The 24,168-nt window shown below is 35.7% G+C and overlaps 1 protein-coding gene across 1 annotated transcript; it reads left to right on the top strand.

Annotated features, from left to right (window-relative positions):
- Positions 1–1,598: 1,598 nt before the first annotated feature.
- LOC141661714 (L-tryptophan--pyruvate aminotransferase 1-like) lies at positions 1,599–7,051 on the top strand. The gene is made up of 6 exons (XM_074468715.1): positions 1,599–1,663; positions 4,272–4,463; positions 4,707–5,010; positions 5,729–6,009; positions 6,122–6,420; positions 6,514–7,051. Exons 2-6 carry the CDS (start codon positions 4,345–4,347, stop codon positions 6,717–6,719), a joined length of 1,209 nt encoding a protein of 402 aa, XP_074324816.1. The 5' UTR covers positions 1,599–1,663; positions 4,272–4,344; the 3' UTR covers positions 6,720–7,051.
- The last annotated feature ends 17,117 nt before the right edge of the window (positions 7,052–24,168 follow it).

Here is a 24,168-nt window from a genome sequence, read left to right as displayed (position 1 = left end):
GTAGGCATGGTTAGTAGATATCAGTCGAACCCAGGTCAGGAACATTGGAGTGCAGTAAAAACTATACTCAAGTACCTGAGAAGGACTAAGGAGTATATGTTAATTTACAAGGCCTCAGATCTATTTCATTTGGGATATACTGATTCAGATTTCCAATCAAATAGGGATAAGAGGAAATCAACCTCGGGATATGTTTTTACTTTGGGAGGTGGAGCCGTTATATGGAGGAGTGTAAAGCAGAAATGCATTGCAGGCTCCACCATGGAGGCCGAGTACGTGGCGGCCTCTGAGGCTGCCAAGGAGGCTGTATGGTTTAGGAACTTCCTTTTGGACTTAGATGTGGTACCTAATTTGCCTAGGAGCTTGACGGTGTATTGTGATAACACTGGTGCTGTGGCAAATTCAAAGGAACCGCGAGACCACAAAGCAGCTAAACATATTGAACGTAAGTATCATCTCATACGAGGAATCGTAAAGCGAGGGGATATAGTTGTGGCTCACATATCATCAGAAGACAACCGAGCAGATCCTTTCACAAAGAGCTTGCCAACCAAGGTTTTTGACAAGCATGTGGAAGCGATAGGAGTCAGATGGATGGACACATAGATTTTTATGTAATAGTGGATTAAATAAACACTGATGTACACATAGAATATTTTGAGTATAAGTGGGAGATTGTTAGTGTATACTGAAAATATTTATTTGAAGTATGTACATTTATTTCTGGCCAGTTTATTTGAGAATCATTTGAATGTTTACATGTTGTCTAATATTATATATTGTGAACAATCTAGTATCAAATGCGATACAGAATATTAAATTATTAAATACGGTTATATAATATAATAAGGTTCACAGCACAGGTGGTGTTGGACAATCCACTGGTATGGCTGTAGTATTATTTAGATTAGTTTATATTAACTAATAAATAATACTAGTATACTTTGTGTATATTGAACAGGATCAAATTTAGAATTGTTCCCTTAATACTGATTAAGAAGGAGAACTAAGATTCTATGTTATTATTAATGCTTAGGTTTTTAATCCGGAAATAGTAATTGACACGTGTATATTATTTACATGCTTTGATTTATATACGAAATAATTCTTTTGAATTATATCATTATATTTTGGGTGATGGAATTATATACATGGTGGATATTATTTATTGAAGGAATTCATGTCCTGATAATATCCGGGTTAATGATGTCCCCTTGAAAGCTCAAAAAGATTTAATTATGTGAAACCCTGTAGGTGGAATTTATTCTAGCATAATTAAATAAAGGTTGAGTGGATGATCAAGGATAAAAGATATTAATTAAATAAATTATCAGTAATTTATTTAATTAATGGACATATGATATTTTAAACATGGGGAATTTAATAAGCAAATAATATTGGAACCGAATTAATTAAATTACGGTATTAGGAAAGGTAGTGCAAATATTAATTTTTTAGTGGATTGAATTAATATTTAATTACATTGGGCTAGGCTCAAGATGTAATTAGAAGGCCCAACCTAATTATCCATGGTCCCTATTGTAGCCTATATATATTCTTATTATGTTCTTGCTTGGGATTATGTGAAAACATATTGTAGCCATACTTCGCTCAAGGAAATTTGGGAATACAATAGAAGAGCGTGGAATCAACCATTAACAAGGTAATCCTCTTTTCGTAATCTTTATCGTAAAACGTAGTAACACCCTAAGTCCGTGGTTCCCAACATCAAGGACTCCCTAGTTGCTCTATTATATAATAGATATCTACTTAAAACTTAATATTTTCTTAGATCGAATGTTAGCTATAACTATAAAATCGAAATTGAAATTTTAAGTAAAAAGAAATAAGGAGTTTTTCTATATTAACTCAAGAAACTTCACATGACATCTAAAATCACCAACTTCCTCACATCATGTTTTCTTTTTTGAAAATATCTACACATTTTTTTTTTGTTTTTTTTATATACATTCTGTATTATTAGACAAATTTAAAGTGCATAATTTTTTATTTATTCAAATCCCAAAAATTTTTATGTTATATTTGTTAAAAATATTTATAAGTTCATATGTCGTGACCTTCTACAAAATTGTTAGACTTTGTGAATCAGTTCTTTTTTAAAATTTTAGAAAATTTGTCATATTATATTTTTAATGTCATAAACTCCAATTTACTACATAGTTGAATGACTTTTCGAGAAGAATAAATTTCACGATATAGTTTTTAAAATATGTCACATGGTAACTAGAATTCTCAGTAAAACTATCAGATATAAAATTCACAACATGACTTGTCAAATTGTACAATGTACAATATGATGACCTTACGACGTAATTTTATTACTTTTTCTACATGCCACTTCATGATATAATATCGAGACTCTCTAGTAAAGAAATCATGCAAATAATTCATTTGTATTATTATACAATTAATTTTTATAAATTGAATTGAAATATACCTGTATGTCTAATATTTACCAAAATACCTTACCTACATTAATGGATTTCAACGAATAAATACCTGGATATTAAAAAAGTTATGATAAAAGCACGTTTCAGTTCGGATAAAAATTCGACTTTTTCCATATAACATAATAAATTTTAAAAAAACTATGTGTAATATTGAAATATAACATGTAATATTCCATTGATTTTCGATTCAGAATACAAATAAAAATAGCAAAAGTTGTTGGTTAATAAATAGAATATTTGAACGTGATTTAAAACAATTTACATCGATTAAGGCACAAAATATAAACTAGCATTATAAATAAAATCTCGTTTTGGTCCGATCTAGCACGGATTGAGTGCCTAAAACGTGCCTCATAATTTATGGAAGTCCGGCCCGACACGATCCGACCTGATTTTCAAGAAAACAAGTTGGCCCAATTCGTTGGACTACGAACTTTTTGTGCATCACTAATAGGAGGGTATTTAATATTTATAATAACATGTGAGCAGAATTAATAAAATATCACAAAACTGATAATAAATTCTCTGATATTTAGGATTCTAAATTGATAAAATAAATCAACCTTTTTTTTGACAAATGCAGAAAATTTTCATTAAATTGAATATAGTACAGCCGGGATAAACCCCCAACCGTCGATACAACCAGGTGGTAAAACAAATAACATATTAAAAATAATTAGATGATTTATTTCCTTATCGTTTAACACATAATATTTAAAAATTCTTGAAGTTAAAAATAAAATCAAAGACATCCCAAGCAATCCAAATTGCACCAGCATATCTTAAAACAGCAATCGCAATTGACCATATCACATAAAAAGTATGGTTAACTTAATATTCAGTAACACCAATCACATAAAATGAGATTGGAGAAGCGGCACCTCAGCTATCTACATGTCGGACACCGGTTATAAACATATCGAAGGCACCCAAGCTATTTACATGCCGGATACCAGCTATAGACATGCCGAACGTGTAAACCCATAAAAGATGAACAATCTTGGTTGTGAAAGGTAAGCGCTTGCAATAAACACTGTCGTCCTAGATTGGATGCAAACTTTGCAGATCACAAAAATATCAATAAATCCGTTCTCAACAGATACAACAATAGATAAACCCAAACATAACTAAACAAAAACATAACACACACTCCAAAATGAGAGACAAAACACGCACTACAAGAGTAAAGACACACAAACACCCAAAAAATAGATTTTATTAAAAGGAAATTAACGAAAATAAAAGAAAATGAAGGGATTGAGACTTTCCACCGGAGAAAACCAGAATGGAAACCACTCGATTTACTTGAAAATAAACAAACTCTAGGAAAGGGGAGGAAAGGAGGAAGACCGCGGTCAAACTTTAAATAAACCAATCTTTTAATTTCTAGGATTGTCACCAAACTTTAATCTTAAATAGAGTATTTTGAAATGCAACAATCCTCTAAAATACTTTTTAAATATCCCTGGATTCTAAAGATAAATGTTATTTTCGGAGTTTTTTTTTATTTCCCAAGCAAACACATGCCTTAATATTTTTCAAGAGCTTTTAATTGTGAAAGTAGGGACAATTTTGTCTTTTCATTCATTCTCTGCTCTGAGAAATAAGAAAGTGCTCGGGAAATCTTAAAATTGAAAAAATCAATACCCCAAATTTTAATATCCAAAAAAAATCTCAGATTCTAAACTGAATTCATTTCCTTCTTTTTCGCTTCTGCATATATATTCTTCTAAATATGGCCAACTATTTTATTTTCCAAAAGAATGACATATTCATGCATATTTACATCTATAAATACAGAAGCCTGAGCATACAACATGAATAAGTGAGTGCAGCGAGAGAAATTATAAGTGTTAATAAGAAAAAAGAAAAGATGTGTGGCACAACAGAGCAGGGTCATGCCATCAGACAAACAGAAGATGTTTCTCCAGATGCAAGGAACAATGGTGCAAGCAGGAACTTATCGTCCGATGCTGTTGTTAATCTGGATCAGTATGTTTGTGTTTGTGTGTGTGTTTTTACAGTTACATTTTTGTTTAAGATTTTTTTTGTGTTAATTTTTGACATTCATGTTATACAAACCGTTTAAGGAGATCCTTAGCATTGTCGCATAAATTTCTGTTATCGACAATTACTGGGAAAAATTTGTGTACATATATTAAAGGCTCTGTCATTATTTAAATTACTCTTATATATGGTTATTTTGATTAAAATTTCAAATTGATATTGAATCAGTGGGGATCCAACAATGTTCGAGACTTACTGGAGAAATATGGGAGATAAGTGTACGTTGGTGATCCCTGGATATCAATCACTAAGCTACTTTGCTGATACCAAAAATTTGTGCTGGTTTTTGGAGCCAAAACTTGAGGAATCAATCAAGAATTTGCATAATGTGGTCGGGAATGCAGTTGTCGATGACTATTACATCGTTGTTGGAACTGGATCTAGTCAGCTCATTGAGGCGGTTCTCTATGCTCTCTCACCGCCTGACCAGCCAAAGCCGACCAGCGTTGTGTGTGCAGCTCCTTATTACTCGGTCAGCCATGTTACCTTATTACATTTTATAAGTCCTGTTTTGAAGTTTCGAAATATATCTATGAAATGTGTCTCAGATTTGAAGTACTGTTGTAGGTAAACTAAACCAGATGATGTGGTCTTAATTAGATGTTTATCTGACCATATTTCATGTTGTTTATATATTTCATAGGACACTAAATTAGTCTTATACTATTTAAAAGTCAACCACACAATTAGACATACTCTTATATTTTTGTTTGTGTATGTTTCCTTCAAACATGACAAATCATGTGTTTCCCTAACCTTTCTTGTCCATATGTTGTTACTTGTGTTACACATGTATCTGAAATCCCCTGAACAAGGGAAATGAGTAACGTGGCATGTATATGATTAAGATTCGGAAATGAACTATGCTATTGAGGTCATAGAGCCACATGCATGCTCTTGGTCTTGGTTTCAGAACATAGTGATGAGATCAATCATGCTAACTGGTTAATGCTAGTATATCTAGTGATAATAGTCTAAGTAGCTAAAAGTATTTCCTAGGAAAAAATTTCTGCATAATGTTGTTGTTTTGAGACTTGGATTTGTAAAAATAATGTTCTGGAATATGAATTTTTGTTTACCTCCTCCAATTTTCATATAAACTCAATAAGCATCTGCACTATATAAATTGAGTTTAGGTTCCTATAAAACATTGTAGTGCATGTTTCTGAATATCAAATTGATTTGAGCAGTGTTACAAGGAGATGGCCGAATACATGCGGTCAGGGCTTTACAAATGGGAAGGTGATGCCCACACATTCGACAAGGCTGGAACATACATTGAAATGGTGACTTCTCCAAACAACCCCGATGGTATTTGTCGAGAAGCAGTTGTGAAGAAAGATGGAGGAAAGCTTGTTCATGATCTTGCCTACTATTGGCCTCAGTACACTCCCATTACTGCACCAGCTGATTATGATATAATGCTATTTACAGTTTCCAAATGCACTGGACATGCAGGCTCTAGAATTGGGTAAATAACAAAAAATTATATATTGGAATGCTTCAATTACTTACTCTGCAAACATTGGTTTGTTCTTTTGTGAAAATTTCAACTTATTTAGATATTTGATATTATGGTGCAGTTGGGCTCTGGTGAAGGATAAAGAAGTGGCACAAAAAATGGTGGGTTTTATGACAATCAGCACAATTGGTGTATCAAAAGAATCCCAACATAGGGCTGCAAAGATCCTGGAAGTCATTTCCAATGGCTGTGAAGATTTCAAATCTCCCGGTGGTAACTTCTTTCACTATGGCAAAAGCATCCTGACCAAAAGATGGGACATATTAAGGAACACTTTGAAGCACAGTCGAGTATTCAGCCTTGCTAAGTATCCCATCAAGTACTGTCACTTTACCCAAGATTTCTCCGAAGCACACCCTGGTAATTACTTACAAACTTATCCCGCATAATTCAATTAAGATAGGCCTGCATATCAAGTATCAAGATTTTCATTTTTGTTTTCTGTTGCAACAGCTTTTGCATGGATAAAGTCCAAGGACAAGATAGATGATTGTGAGAAGTTCTTTAGAGGGCACAATATACTGACGCGAAGTGGAAGGCGATTCGGGTCAGATCCAATGTATGCCAGGGTTAGTATGGTGAGCAAAGAAGAAGATTTCGAGCTTTTCATAAAGAGGTTATCTTCAATCAACAATTTGAACATTATTTCTGCTGCATGAGTATGGAGGGTTTTCGTTCCTGGCAAGGACATTATTTACATGGGATTGATTATTTTGTTTGTAATTTCTGGTTGGCGGAGAGCAAGATTTAAAGCCTCCTACCAAGATTGTCTTGGGTTATGGATTATTAGCAACCACGAAATATGTTTGATTATGCACTTCCTCTCCCGTTTAAGACTTTACAAGGGGCAATTATCTTGCACCTCATGTGTGTGTATGTCTATTGCTAGTGTATTATTAGAACTGAGGAGAAGGAGTTAATAGATATTTTATGTTATAATTTGAAGAAGTATGAGTTTGCTTTAGTATGTTGATTGTTAAAAATGTGTGATTATTATGGCGTTGCATGATTATACGGTTTTTGGTCTTGAAAAACTTGGATAGATTGAAAAACTTGGATACTGATCATATTGAAGGAGTAGTCCCTTTTATATATGTTTGTTCATTATTGTCAATTTACATTCTCGTTATTATTGTCTGACTTGCATATGTGGCAAGGTTGTTAGCCTTATTTGTCTGCTAGAACTCTCTATAAACGACACAGCTACTACTGTGAAACATTAAGTGGAATGAAATAATATTCTTCTTCCCCAAGCTATTTCAATGTTATGCTTTATCCATTAGTGATGTAAAATAATCATTTAGTCATTATGGTATCAGAGCAGGACATCACAAACTAGGAGTATAGCAATATCATTCTTCTGCTTTCTTTGATCTTCATAAACATTTCTCTTTGAGATCCTTCGATGGCCTCAGCATCTTCAACACCTGGGAGACTCACTTACCAGGATATGGTTAACCCATTATTTATTCACCCATCTGATGGGTCAAACTCCATTCAAGTGGAGAAACTTCAAGGATCTACAGATTATCGTGGCTAGCGTAGATCGATGGAAATCAGCCTGGGTTCGAAACGCAAACTTAGATTCGTTGAAGGCACTGTTGAGAAACCTACAGATGCCATTCAAGGGGAGCTATGGGAGACCTGCAATAACCTGGTAATTGCTTGGCTTACTCAAAATGTTTCACCCTCTATTATGAAATCTGTTATGTTTATGACCTCTGCAAGAGATATCTGGTTAAATCTTGAGAAACGCTTTGCCCTCACAAATGGGTCAAGAAAGTACAAGATTAACAAAGATTTATATGAGTTAAAACAGAACTCAAGATCTATTAATGATTATTACACTACAATGAAATCTCAGTGGGTTGAAATAGATTCCTTAAATTGTTTGCCTGCTGTTAACGCCACAACAACCGAGGTCACTAAGTTACTAGAGGTTATAAATTTACAACAAGATGAGACCAAATTGTTCCAATTCTTAAATGGCCTAGATGAAATATATAATGCTCATCGTAGTCATTTCTTACTCTTAGATCCACTCCCTACTGTTGAAATTGTGTCAGCTGCTTTGCAGCAAGAAGAAGCACAACGTGAGTTGTTGCATTTGGGTAAGATTGATAATGATCTAGTTACTATAAACAGTAGATTCCAAATAGATAGGCATGTTGTTATTTGTTCTGCTTGTGGAGGTAAAGGTCAAGGGGGGAACGTTGTTGGACTGTCATTGGCTTCCCAAAATGGCATCCTCAACATCCTAGTAATCTGGGTGTTGTTACTAAACCACCCTCTCGAAACAAGTTTGTCCCAAACCAGTCAAGTGGAAAATGGAAGCAAGGAACTCACAAAGCCATGGCTGCTGTTGCGGGTGCTACCACAGCTCACTCATCTAGTCTTGACACTTCAAACTTCTTTACTCCACAACAGTTGGCTCAATTGGCCAAATTAATGCCTCAGTTAATGGTAAATTGCAAAGACTCAGACACTGATGATGAAATAGATCAGCATTTTTCAGGAATGATATCTTGCAATGCCACAAGATCTCCATTGGATACTACTTCATGGATCATAGATTCTGGAGCTTCTGCTCATATGACACCAAATTTGGGTGCTCTTACTGATCCTGTTCCACTGTTAAAATCTACTCAGATTACTCTTCCTACTGGTGATACTGCAGTAGTTACTCACATAGGAAGTGTGCATCTCTCTATCGGACTTCAATTGCAAAAGGTCATGTGTGTGCCAGTATTTAAACACAATCTTATATCTGTGCAATAGCTCCTAGTAGATAACAATTGTTAAGTGTCTTTTAACACAACTCACTGTGTTATCACTGATAATTATACTGATAAAGTTAAAGGAGTGGGGGAGACAAGAAACAGCCTGTACTATCTCAAACCCAGCATTGATGTCCAGTATGCCAACACTGTTTCTGGATATGCAGATGGAAACACTTCAACCAGAGTCACACCAAACGTTGTTAATCCTATGGAGCTATGGCACCACAGACTTGGGCATGTTCCCCTCTCTAAATTGAAACTGATTCCAGGTATCAATCTCTCCTCAAACATAAAATCTTCCAAAATTTGCTTGACATGCCCTATGTCCAAGTTTACCAAATTACCTTACTCTCTAAGTGATTCTCATGCTGTGCATTCATTTGATTTAGTGCATATAGATATATGGGGTCCGTATAAGGTATGTACTGGGGGTAAATTCCGTTTATTCCTGACCTTAGTCGATGACCATACACGTCATACATGGGTATACCTGCTAGAACATAAATATGAGTCATTGCACACACTTGAAATATTTCTTAACTATGTTCATACTCATTTTCATAAAGCTATCAAGATTATCAAATCTGATAACGCTTTAGAATTTGATGATATGGCATGCAAACACTTCTTCAATAAACATGGCATAATACACCAAACATCCTGTGTTAGACGTCCTCAACAAAATGCTCGTGTAGAGCCCAAACACAGGCACATACTCGAGGTTGCTCGAGCCCTTCGTTTTCAATCTGCTGTCCCTCTCTCTTTTTGGGGAGAGTGTGTTATGACCCCGGTCCATATAATCAATTGCCTCCCATCTCCTGTTTTGAACAATAAAACCCCATATGAGTGTCTCTATAAGGAACATCCCACATATGAACAATTTAAAATCTTTGGTTGCCTAGCACTTCCTAGTAACCCTCAGCTGGCAGTTGATAAATTCACACCACGAGTTGTACCTGCGGTGTTTATGGGCTATCCTGCTAATAAGAAAGGCTACAGACTCTTAAACTTACATACAAACCAAATGTTTATCTCACGAGATGTTCTCTTTCATGAGAATATTTTTCCCTTTCACTGTAAATCTGAATCCACTTTTATGCAACCTATCCCTGAACCATCATCTATATTAATCTACTCTCAACCATGTGATGATGATATCCTATATCCATCTTTTGAAAACACCAGTGGTCCTGCCACAGACACTGATCCTCCTCATCTTTCTGATAACTCCACTCAGTCTCTTCTTCCTCTTCGACGGTCTACTAGAGAACACAAAACCCCTGCTTGGCTTGATCAGTTTGTTGCTAATACAGCTCAACCAATTGGCAACATAGCTAACTCAGTCATTGCCCCTACATTTCACTGCTTCTTGTCCACCTTGACTCAAACCACAGACCCTGTTCACTTCAAGGAAGCTGTTAAAATACCTCAATGGGTTCAGGCCATGAACAATGAACTTTATGCACTCGAAATGAACAAAACTTGGGTTGTCACAACATTGCCACCTGAAAAAACAGCTATTGGTTGTAAATGGCTTTACAAAACTAAATTCCTTCCCGATGGTAGCATTGATAGATTTAAAGCTCATCTTGTCATCTTAGGATGTAAACAAAAGTATGGAGATGATTACTTTGATACGTTTGCACCTGTTGCAAAAATGACAACCTTGAGAACTTTGTTGGCTGTTGCAGCAATGCAGGAATGGCATACCATTCAAATGGACGTGAAAAATGCTTTCTTGCACGGGGAGCTTTCTGAAACCATATATATGAAGATGCCAACTGGTTACACACATGAGGGATGCAGAATTCAGCAACTTGATGATCCTTCTCAGATATCTAAAGCAGACCCAACTCTTGTTTACAGATTATTGAAATCTTTATACGGACTTGAACAGGCCCCCAGGCTCTGGTTCAACAAGCTTTCATCTACTCTCCTACAGATGGCCTTTCTTCAATCCAAATCAGATCATAGCTTATTCACAAAGATATCAGATTCTACAATAACTTTGGTTTTGGTCTATGTCGACGATCTTTTAATATGTGGGAACAGCGTGTCTGAGATTGAGAAGCTGCAAGAAATGCTATCAAAGACTTTTCACATGAAGAATCTTGGCCAACTCCACTACTTTCTGGGAATAGAAATTCACAGATCTCCAGATGGATTCTTTCTTTCATAAAAAAAGTACATCACTGACATATTAAAGGAGTATGGGATGCTTCATGTTAAGCCTGTACATCTGCCTATGGATACTCACTTAAAGCTTACACAGGACAAGGGTACAATGCTGCCAGATCCCACTTGCTATCAAAGGTTGTTAGGAAAACTGATTTACTTGTCAATTACCAGACCAGACATTACATTCACTGTGCAGCTTTTGACTCAGTTTATGCAAAGCCCCACTTGTATTCATATGCAAGCTGCCAAAAGGCTGTTAAGGTACTTATCTGGAACCACCTCACAAGGAATTCTCTTAGCTTCTCAGTATGCTGCCAAGCTCACAACCTATTGTGACTCTGATTGGGCGAGTTGTCCCACTACAAGATGATCAACAAGCGGCTATTGTATCTTCCTTGGTCAGTCACCTATCTCCTGAAAAACAAAAAAACAAACTGTGGTTGCTAGATCTTCTGCAGAGGCCGAATATAGGGCCATGGCTCTCACCACGTGTGAAGTCACCTGGATTTCTGCTCTTCTTAAGGACCTTGGACTGAAGAATCTCCTTCCATCTATACTCAAATGCGATAATCAAGCTGCTATTTCCATAGCAGCTAATCCAATTCTGCACGAAAAAACCAAGCACGTTGACATCGATTGTCATTACATCAGGGATCAACTGAAAGCTGGAGTCATCCAAACTGCACATGTATCCTCCTCTGATCAAATTGCTGATATTATGACCAAAGTTCTACCAGTCAAGCTTCATACTAAGCATATCAACAAGCTGGGAAGTTCACCTGGTGTTCCTTCATCAGCTTGACGGAGAGTATTGAAGGAGCAGTCCCTTTTATATATGTTTGTCCATTATTGTCAATTTACATTCTCGTTATTATTGTCTGACTTGTATATGTGGCAAGGTTGTTAGCCTTATTTGTCTGTTAGTACTCTCTATAAACGACACAGCTACTACTGTGAAACATTAAGTGGAATGAAATAATATTCTTCTTCCCCAAGCTATTTCAATGTTATGTTTTCTCCATTAGTGATGTAAAATAATCATTTAGTCATTAGATCATATACAAGTAAAGAAACTTTTTTTGTCATGAAGGGGTGAGCATTCACATATTTAATGGTCATTAATTTGTTAACAAACTAGAGGATATGAACTGAATTGTTCCATGTGAGCAAGTCCAATCTTATTCTATATTTATATTATACGATAAAAATTAAAAAATTTCACTCCAATGATGTTCTATATCTTTTACTAAAATAGAACAATTTTATAACTTGTGCTAAATATATAATAAAATATAGGTGTCACACATCATCCTACCTCATCCCATCTCATCAAAAAATAGAAAGTTAGTTAAAAAAATTAATTTTGTATTTAAAATAGTGGGGTAGTTGATAAAATTTGAAACAAAATATAAAACTAAATTATAGGAATCATGATGCTATTTTTATACCAAAAATTATTTTTAATTACTAAATTATAAAAATAACTACACTTATTTTTATATCAACTCCCACCCGGCTTTAAATGCAGAGGTGACCAGTAGGGCGGGCTATGCGGTCCGGGCCGGGCTGGGAGCGGGTTGGACCCGAAAATAACAAACACTGAACCGGCACGTTAATTAAACAAATTGTAACACCCCCAGATCCGGGGTCGGGGATCCGGGTCGTCACGGTCTTTCTTTCCACAATATCACTTCACTTAATTAATAATAAATAACCTTATGCTGTGACCCCACACTAACACACACCACAACCCGTTATAGTCTCAGAGATGAAATTTAAATAAGTACAAGTCTTTGAATCCACAATTTAAAAGTTATTACAACCCAAAATGATTACTTGATAAATTTACAGTTAATTGCCATTATCTGCCACAAGTTATAATTATACATAATTGATTCTCAAAAGTAGATGGTCTGATCTACAATAGATCTACCTCTACAGCTATAGCAGCTACAACATCCACGGGAAGACGCGGGACGCTTCCCACGCGCTTGCGCTGGGTCTGCTGGAGTCTGGCCATCTTTCCTAACTGTTGTTGTGTGATGAAGAAATAAGGCAAGGGTGAGCAGCAAGCCCACCAAAATAATATGTATAATGATTTACAATATATGAGCCTACTCATAATACTCATGAAAGTCTTGGTCAAAAGAAATGAACCAAGTTTGATATCTTAATGCGATGAAGTCGCAAAATATTCAGTATATATACATATATACTTTTCAAAATATTGGAAGTCCTCTTCCATGCATAATATACACAAAGTCCCAGTGTATAACTGTATATAAAAAAATATCGTTGCAAGGTGATCTCATATATCTAACCTTGTCTCAATGTTTTTCTGAAAATCTTTGTCATTCATAAGACAATTATTAATTAGATATAAGTTTAAAAGATGAGGTTACCAAATACCCCAATATACTTATATATTTCCCAATACTACTTGAACTACCACCGTTCAAGTTATAATCAGTTTCAAAAGTTCATCACATAGATGAGACTACAAGACAAGATTTGAATAGATTAAATCTTTAAAATATTATTAAAGGAAATGAAGTTATGACATACTTCATTAAGTCTGATATATATATATATATATATATATATATATATCCACATATACATCTTCCTTTATACATTTCCTGAAAACCTCTGTCATGTAAAGTATGAACAGAATTGCAATATCCAATAAGTTTGGAAAGGAAAAGAATTTTGGCATAAACCAGATATCTTGCTGATCAGGCAAAGATACCAATAAGTAACCTTTTCTACTAGTAGATGGATGAATCCCCCACCGGTCATCACCCTGGCCTCATAAGGACCTTGTGCTGGACCGCCACCCGGCCTCTTACGCGTTGATGGACTGCCACCCAGCCACTTACACAATAATAGACCGTACCCCGGCTTGTCGCTTATGCCGACTCAATTAGATGGGCTTACTTCCCGAACATTGGGCAAGTAATCAATTCATTTACCAAAACTGCAACCTCGTTGCGAATATAAAATACACCACAGAGCCGGATTCCCCAGGTTTTGAGCGAGTATTTAAATCCCCTTAAAAAAAGGAAGATCTTAAATATAAAAGTGAGTTTTGGGATCCGCTCTAACTTTAAAAATCATTTTGAAGACTCGAAAACACTTTATAGAGTGTTTGGAGTAAAGCTGATTTAATGAAGTAAATCAGTCCCCAGAATATTTAGAAATGACTGAATATTATTATTTAAATAATATTCCCATAAAGAATAATCTTTATAAAAATAATTGAAGTAGAAGTATTAAAACTTATACTTGAAACGAGTATTAAATAACCAAAGATATACTTATATGAAAGTATTATCTTTATTTGAATAATCGAAAATAAGTTTGATTATTGACACCTTATTCTTTAATAAAATAAAGAATATACCTCAGCAAATAATCGGAGTCATAGATCCTCAAATGAATGTTCAAATAATATTCATTAAATAATATAAACTGAGTCATAAGCCTTCGAATGAATATTCAAATAATATTCAATAAATAATATAAAAGAGTCATAAGCCCTCGAATGAATATTCAAATAATATTCAATAAATAATATAAAAGAGTCATAATCCCTCGAATGAATATTCAAATAATATTCAATAAATAATATAAAAGAGTCATAAGCCCTCGAATGAATATTCAAATAATATTCAATAATAAAATAAAGTTAAAGTTATCGAATAAACCTTATTCGATTAATAGTTTGGAAAACTATAACCATATATATATATATATAAATATATATATATATATATCCATATCCATATATACAAAATCTACTCGGGATCCTCGACTCCCGATTTTAGAAAATATTTTCACCTTTGGGTCTCTATACTAAGGGTATATGCAAGTTACCGCTATCCTCTAGCATAGGTATTATCAACTGAATCAACAGATATATATGGAAAGAATACGAAACAAGCATGCATATGTATACCATAGCAGCATGCCTCAATATATTGCAACATTTGCTAATTAACCAACATGCATCTATCACAAGATAATGCAAATACATATATTCATCACAACAACAGTATAACGGGTAGAAAACTTGCCTGAGCGACTTGGGGTGATAAAAGGCTCGGGACGAGTCTGGTAACCTATAAACAACAAGTAAGTTGGAATTAAACCAAAATCACTTGTAAATCTATACTTTAACTAACTTAGACTCTAACGCTTGTTTTGCGCTCACTGATTCTCTTAAGTCACTCGAGTACCCTCGGTTCCACCATTTTTAATAATTTAACCTTTACGAGTTTTAAGGCGATTCCTTCGCGAGTGTCTTACCAACTGCCTAACACACTTACCATAAATGTTTCATACATTAATTAACCCTTTTTGGTCTTTAACCTATGTTTCAAAGTAAGGCGAGGGGAAAAGTTTTGTTCGCGAAACGCCGTTACTTGAAACGGTCGTTTCTCCTAAACCGTGCATCGGAATCGAACGAACTACATATCAAAACGAAGCTCGTAACATGAGCTATCTAAACATGGCAGTGGTCATAATCTAGCAGGGGGTTCTCGGGTCCTAATGCTATGCACAAAAACAGTCCAAAGAAAATCGGACGTTACGACGGCTATGTTTACGCGATTTCCAAATTTTAAACCATTCAAAACCAACCACAAACCAACCTCAAATCCAACATACAACCAACATCCATCCTTATCACATCATAAAAACCCCAACCAATTCAATTTAATCATTCATACTTATGCCTAAACTTAACTTTAATCATACTTAAGTTCTTTTAAATCAAAACCACAACATTTACCATTCCATTTCACTACCATTTCAAATCCCAAACTCTAATCACAACAACAAGCTATAATATCATCCTACTAATCAAAATCATCTTATAATATATAGGAATCTAGGGTTTGGAGATGGTATACCTTCCTTGAAGTGGTGGGAGGAGCTAGGAAGCCTTAAGAAGCTTTGAGAAGTCTTAAGAATGCTTGGATCTTCAAGAAAAACAAGAAAAAGTTCAAGTTAAAAACTTGAAAACACTATTCATTGTCTTCTTCTTTGATTAAATGAAGAAGATTGAGAAGGAATTAATGGCTTAAACTCATGATATAGTCCTAACTAAGCATGAAGATGATTAGGGAATTATCTTACCAATTTAGGAAGCTTGGATCTTGAGTTTTGAAATTCTTGCCCATTTGAATAGTGAAAAGCCGAGAGCTTCAAGAACAAAGCCTTGGTTGCTTTTTGATTTTGATGAAAATGATTTTGCTTGGCTTGGTTGGCTTGATTTTTGTGTTTGATTTAGTAAATTACCTAGTTGCCCTTGATTTTGTGTGGTTAAAAAGTCACCACATCTCCTTCCTTTTTTGTCATGCCTATGTCACCTTGCACATGTCATAATGCTCCCACTTGTCCACACCTTGTGGTTTGATGATGTCACAGTCTCTGGCTTCTTGTACAAGCTTGTCTCTTGGTCACTTATTTGTTTTACGGTTCGCTTATCTTTCGTTCTCGTTTATCGTTTGAGGGATCATACCCGGGATCTTATTACTTAGGTTCCCTTAACCTTTCTCAATATATTGTATTCCTTTTACGATCCTCTCTTATAATCCTTTAATTTAAATCCTTTTTATCCTGTTACCTTTTTCTCAAATCTTTCCGTATCTAGTGTATTTCCGGGAAAAATCAAAGTGTTCGGATTTGGATTCTGACGATCTTTACATACACTTATATCCCATATAAAGTACTAATAAAATCTCAGAATATCCATATCAGAACCCCTACATAGTGTGGCGTGAAAAGTTTTCTCGTTCAGCAAAAACACTATTCATAAGGGTTTCAAAATTTCTCAAAAATTGGGGTTATTACAGTCTCCCCTCCTTAAAAGGATTCCGTCCCGGAATCAGATAGAAAACAAATGGGGATACTTTCTTAGCATTACACTTTCTAACTCTCGAGTCAATTTTCCCACATTGTGGTTCTACCACCAAACTCTGCCTAGTTTGATAATCCTTCTCCTAAGCACTTGTTCCTTTTCACTCTATAACCCTTCCTGGTTGCTCCATATAGGTTACGTCGGGTTGCATATCTATGCGCTCATATGCCTCTATTTATCTGGCATCTGAATTACACTTCCTTAACATTGATACGTGAAACACGTTACGACCTGCTACATGTTCGGGGTTAGGGCTAGCTCATATGCTAACTTCCCAAACGTCTTAATATATCCAAGGGTCCAACAAATTGTAGACTTACCTTTCCTTTCTTTCCGAACCTCATCAATCCTTTCCAAGGGGTACCTATAACATTACTAGGTCCCCTATTTCATACTCTTTATCCTTTCGTGTCAAATCAACATACTTATCATGTCCATCTTGGGCTACTACCAGCCGTCCTCTGATTAGATCTATCATATCCTTGGTCCTTTGGACTACTGCGGGTCCAAGCATCTTGCGCTCTACAACTTCATCCTAACATAAGGGAGATCGACATTTCCTTCCCTCAAGGATCTCATAAGGCGACATCTCGATAATGACATATGATCTATTGTCGTAAGATAACTCAATCCGAATTAAGTGATCATTCCAAATTCTTTCAAGTCTATTGCACAGACTCTCATTATTGCTTTTAGCATTAGAGCTTCTGCTTCTCAATACCCATTCTTTTCCAGTTCGTAATCGCTACTACCTTCCGTTCCTAATATTATACTGGTTATACTTTTGCTCGTTAGCGTTCTATAACCTTTTAATAACCACGTCAACCTTAGTATTACGAATGTGTTCCCATTCCGCATACTACCACCACTTTATTACTCCTTTTTCAGTTGTTTCTATTTTTCCAAAATTTGATCAATCAAATAGAAGTAAAGGAATTTGTTGAGAGATCACTATGATCATGAACACTTGTTATATCGCATAGTTAGTACAGAAGGTGGCCAGCCTTTAGTACTTGACAAGCAATTAAACAATAGATGGTATCCTACTAGGCTTCTATCACACAGATAGATAGTCATTCGGCAATACCTCCCCTTCTGGAAGGGTTGTTCTTCTCAGATTACATGAAATGAAAAGAAGAGAAAAGAACGAACTGAAGAGAATTGTATATATAAAAAAATATATATACTGCCACAAAATATCTGGCTTGGAACCTACCTCTGAATTATAGAGGTTTGTCATAGGAGAACAAAACATAAACGTATTTATATCAGCATCAAGTATTATAGCATCGTATTTCCCATGCCTAAATATTTCTATTCCGTCCATCATTCTATGGACCCATGCTCTTCCTCGGGCTTATACACAATCACCTTTGAAACTCCCTCGATATCGAAAATCGAATCTGGGATCTCATTCTAGACCTCATCGTTACTAGAATCCATTTCTATACCGCAACCTTCTTCGTATGGGTAATACTACTCTTTATCGATAAGAAGGAATAAATATATCATAGGTAGATAATTGACTTAATTAGTCTATCAATGATAACTTATACACCACCACGACCCGATTAGTGGTACTTACTCTCAACATCCATTCCAATACAACTCTCACGGTTGTAAGTAATCAGCTCATTACTCTCAGAATCATTCCTACATTACTATGGCCCACCGTTGACCTACTGTAGTCATTCGTTTTCCATGAAGTTTTAATAGCTAACCATACGGAGTCCATTCATATCATATCGAATTCTTCTAAGGAGGTAACATGATCACCGTTCTTGATTCATGAAGAACACTCCTGATCCTGACGTACATTCATGACGTGAAGCAGATAAAATTGCAGAAGAGTTTCAATCAAAGCAACGATAGCAGGTTAATACCATTCTTAATCATAGGCCTTAAATAGAAGACTTAACTCAAAGGTTCGTCTAGTCCTTTTGGAAACATGGTCCTGGCTTATCCCAAGATAGGACCTCCTAAGATAGATAGCCCGTTCATGGCGATTACACGAATTAAACTTTTACCAACTACTATTACGGTTGGGTATTGCACAGTCATCAGAAGGAATGTCAATCTTCCAAACCATAATACAACCTTCACAGTTTTAACCATCATCACTGTATTCCTCTGGCACAAGCGCCTATAATTATCCTCTTACCTTTAAAGTGTCGGCCACCTCTTTGGCCTTTCCTGATATTAAAATTTCCTTATAGTCAATGTCATTTTAACCACCTCCAAATAAATTTTCTACCTTATTTCAATCACTGCTTTTGTGAAGATGTATTCCTTAAAATCTGATGAGTAAAAAAAAAATATCACCATTTTTCCATAAGTTATTGCCTCAGTCTTTAGAGGTTAATCACTGTCACGACTGAATCTCAATCATACTTAGAACATCTTTTATCTTAAGTCTTAATTGCCCTGAATAATTTCGACCTTTACTGGTTCGATCCATACTTTCTCGTGGTTTAACACGTGCCCCACTTGGCATCATTATAATTATGTCATATTTCCTTTATCAACATTTTTATTCTTGAGAATTTCGAATATTTCCTTTCTCCTTGTAAAACCTCTAAGGTTATCCTTCAATCGTTCCTCCTGTATTCCCTATATACAGGGCATATCAAAATACCATTTACTGATACTAGAACCATTGTCTATATACTTCTGAAAAATTTCTCCACTGATCCTTAAAGGTTATTATTACCTTAATCCTTTCCAATTCATACTGTCAAAACTCATACTATCCCTATTAAGGGTGAAATGCCAACCTTTATGCATTCCCCTAGGATTCGTTTTAAGTTACCGATGTTCTATCCTTAATTCCACCTTTAAAAAGGTACAAGCATCCTTCCATGGATAAATAAAGTCATATATCCCTGATAAGGGTATCTTATTCAATCATTTCCACCTCGATAGTCTATACCGAATTTCACAATAGCATCCTTATTCAAGTTAAGGTCAATCCACATGGCCTCCAAAAGATAAAAATGGTTATCCGCTTTTCTTTCCTGATTTGGTAATGATCACATGGATGATCTGGAAGATATTGGTCGTGTTCAACGTGAACTTCTTCTTAATAAATCCTTATTTACTTTTGTTGTTTATCTCAACAGTCATCTCAATGTTGGGATATCTTTCATACCTGGCGTCTCCCTTCCTGGGTATCAAGCCACCGGTCTTACACTTCACATTCTTGAAGGTCACTTCCTTCATCCAATTTTCTTAATTTCTTACTTTCTTGTCTCCTCAGTCTATCCGCGTCTCATTATTTATCCTTCGAACTATCTCAAGGTTTCTTCGAATCCTCCCAACTTACAGGGGATAATATATATGTATCTCTTATGCCCTCAACCATCAATTTTAACTCATGGTGAATCACCCTCATCCTGACGATTACTTACTTTTCTATTTCTATTACTACGAGTCTTTAGGGTTTCCTCATACCCAACTTCCTTATCATTATTTCATGAACTAACACAACATAAGCATTGATTTCAAACATCCCGTCATTCTGGATTCGTGTCCTCAGAACGAATCTTGACAACTTTTATAACTTAGATTCATAATTTATCATACTCGTCTGCCTTTGTTCTGACTCTAAAGCTTTTACACTATCTCCTTATCTTTGGGAATTACTTTCCCGAAAACAATTGACTGGACTTAAATCAGTTTATTATAATCTCTTGCTCTGTGCCTTCCTTGGCCTTTCACCAGCAGGTGGTCTCTCTCTTAGGAGGGTGAGTGATAAAAACAGTCTTTTGTGGTTCATCAATCATTTTGAATCTTAAATGATTCCTATATTTCCTTTAGCCAGGCTCTTGCCTCGGCTGGGTCAGCCTGTTCCTTGGAACTCTGAGAGCTTAGCGATTTAAAGGTTATGAAAGAATTTCACACCACATTATTTCCTCAGGGTGGTGGTTGGGGATAATAGTCTAAGTTCTGTCTAGACTGGTCCATAAATTGTCGTATAGGAGTACCATCTCGGGTCTCCTTTCCTTACTCGACTTTCTGTTTCCTTAGTATGAAATGTTTCATCCTACTCCCCATAATTGGGGTCATCTTTTAATTTAAAATCCTCATTTTCCACTCCATTATGTCATGGGTTCCTTCTATCTTAATGGCGACCTCCCTGACTATCACGTTCAGGGTTTGCTCTAAATCTTATTCCTCAAACTATGACTCTCATCTAAGTTCTCATCCTTACGCTCTTGAACTTTCGGAACCCAAATTCTATAGGAATACCTCATTATTCCCTTATCATCTTTCTCGATATTAATCTTTTATCTAATTGTTGGCTCTCTGCCTTCATTCATAACTTTTTCTGGCACAATATGATCTTTTCCAATAATTCGGGCTGTATTGCAATCTCAAACAGCTTTTTGGTACCGGCTCCGGTTACTTTCACTTCTATTCCCATTTTCTCAAAATCTCTTATAAACTCTCCAAAAGACATTATCATCTTGAGTCTCTCCTTTTTACTAAGGGCATCAGCCACCATATTGGCTTTCCCCGCATGATAAAGAATCTCCCAATCATTATTCTTGAATAGCTCTAACTGCCTCCTCTGGCATATGTTGAGCTCTTTCTACGTGAAAATGTACTAGAGCACTTATAGCTTAGGTAATTCTCGCACTTCTCTCCATACAAGTAGTGCCTCCAATCTTTAGGGTAAACTATTGCCACGAGCCTAAGCTCATGAGCGGGGATATCGAATTTCATATTACCTTAATTATCTTGACATGTACGCGATTACCTTACCGTGCTGCATAAGCACGCACCCTAAGCCCTTGTGCGAAGTGTCACTACACTTCACAAAATCTCCTTTTCCATCCGGCAACGCCAGCATAGGGGCCATCACCAACCTCTGCTTCAGTTCTTGAAAGTTGTTCTCGCATTTCTCTGTCCATTCGAACTTCTCAGTCTTACGAGTAAGCCGCGTTAAAGGGGCTACTATCTTTATAACTTGAACGAACCTCCGGTAGTGACCGGCCAATCCTACATCTGGTAGTCGACCAAACCATGGTCATCAATTCATCAGTGGTCCTTTATCCAATCCTGCCAGGATCCTCCATGGGATCCTCCTCAACAACTATCCCTTCTAGGACAACATCCTCAACCGCTACATCCTCAATATCAACATCATCCGGTCCTGCATTAGGACACTCTATCGGATCCACAATCCGATCTCCAACTTGTAAAAAAACATCCTCATGCTGATGCTCCTGAACCTCAAGGTTTGGTGCCCCGCTGCCCTATACGAGAACAAACTATGTTACTATCACGATACCTATAAGGGTTCCCATAAGGGTTTTAACTGTCAGTGCTACGTTAGGTAGCCCGACTATGAACTTGGCAAGAGTTCTTATTATCTTAGTGAACTTATTATCTTAACGTCCCATCATCTCTGAGGTTTATAACGCTTAGCTCTGTTACCATTTCTGTAACACCCCCAGATCCGGGGTCGGGGATCCGGGTCATCACGGTCTTTCTTTCCACAATATCACTTCACTTAATTAATAATAAATAACCTTATGTTGTGACCCCACACTAATACACACCACAACCCGTTATAGTCTCAGAGATGAAATTTAAATAAGTACAAGTCTTTGAATCCACAATTTAAAAGTTATTACAACCCAAAATGATTACTTGATAAATTTACAGTTAATTGCCATTATCTGCCACAAGTTATAATTATACATAATTGATTCTCAAAAGTAGATGGTCTGATCTACAATAGATCTACCTCTGCAGCTATAGCAGCTACAACATCCACGGGAAGACGCAGGACGCTTCCCACGCGCTTGCGCTGGGTCTGCTGGAGTCTGGCCATCTTTCCTAACTGTTGTTGTGTGATGAAGAAATAAAGCAAGGGTGAGCAGCAAGCCCACCAAAATAATATGTATAATGATTTACAATATATGAGCCTACTCATAATACTCATGAAAGTCTTGGTCAAAAGAAATGAACCAAGTTTGATATCTTAATGCGATGAAGTCGTAAAATATTCAGTATATATACATATATACTTTTCAAAATATTGGAAGTCCTCTTCCATGCATAATATACACAAAGTCCCAGTGTATAACTGTATATAAAAAAAATATCGTTGCAAGGTGATCTCATATATCTAACCTTGTCTCAATGTTTTTCTGAAAATCTTTGTCATTCATAAGACAATTATTAATTAGATATAAGTTTAAAAGATGAGGTTACCAAATACCCCAATATACTTATATCTTTCCCAATACTACTTGAACTACCACCGTTCAAGTTATAATCAGTTTCAAAAGTTCATCACATAGATGAGACTACAAGACAAGATTTGAATAGATTAAATCTTTAAAATATTATTAAAGGAAATGAAGTTATGACATACTTCATTAAGTCTGATATATATATATATATATATCCACATATACATCTTCCTTTATACATTTCCTGAAAACCTCTGTCATGTAAAGTATGAACAGAATTGCAATATCCAATAAGTTTGGAAAGAAAAAGAATTTTGGCATAAACCAGATATCTTGCTGATCAGGCAAAGATACCAATAAGTAACCTTTTCTACTAGTAGATGGATGAATCCCCCACTGGTCATCACCCTGGCCTCATAAGGACCTTGTGCTGGACCGCCACCCGGCCTCTTACGCGTTGATGGACTGTCACCCAGCCACTTACATAATAATAGACCGTACCCCGGCCTGTCGCTTATGCCGACTCAATTAGATGGGCTTACTTCCCGAACATTGGGCAAGTAATCAATTCATTTACCAAAACTGCAACCTCGTTGCGAATATAAAATACACCACAGAGCCGGATTCCCCAGGTTTTGAGTGAGTATTTAAATCCCCTTAAAAAAAAGGAAGATCTTAAATATAAAAATGAGTTTTGGGATCCGCTCTAACTTTAAAAATCATTTTGAAGACTCGAAAACACTTTATAGAGTGTTTGGAGTAAAGCTGATTTAATGAAGTAAATCAGTCCCCAGAATATTTAGAAATGACTGAATATTATTATTTAAATAATATTCCCATAAAGAATAATCTTTATAAAAATAATTGAAGTAGAAGTATTAAAACTTATACTTGAAACGAGTATTAAATAACCAAAGATATACTTATATGAAAGTATTATCTTTATTTGAATAATCGAAAATAAGTTTGATTATTGACACCTTATTCTTTAATAAAATAAAGAATATACCTCAGCAAATAATCG

This window comes from Apium graveolens, chromosome 5, assembly GCF_009905375.1.
Source record: "Apium graveolens cultivar Ventura chromosome 5, ASM990537v1, whole genome shotgun sequence".
Taxonomy (NCBI): Eukaryota; Viridiplantae; Streptophyta; class Magnoliopsida; order Apiales; family Apiaceae; genus Apium; species Apium graveolens.
Note: the sequence above shows the minus strand (reverse complement) of the source record. Positions and strands in the feature narration are given on the sequence as shown.

Coding starts and splice junctions, on each gene's coding strand:
- LOC141661714 (XM_074468715.1), top strand. CDS start 4,345: ATGTGTGGCACAACAGAGCAGGGTCATGCCATCAGACAAACAGAAGAT. Junction 4,464..4,706: donor GCTGTTGTTAATCTGGATCA/GTATGTTTGTGT, acceptor ATATTGAATCAG/TGGGGATCCAACAATGTTCG. Junction 6,421..6,513: donor TTTCTCCGAAGCACACCCTG/GTAATTACTTAC, acceptor CTGTTGCAACAG/CTTTTGCATGGATAAAGTCC.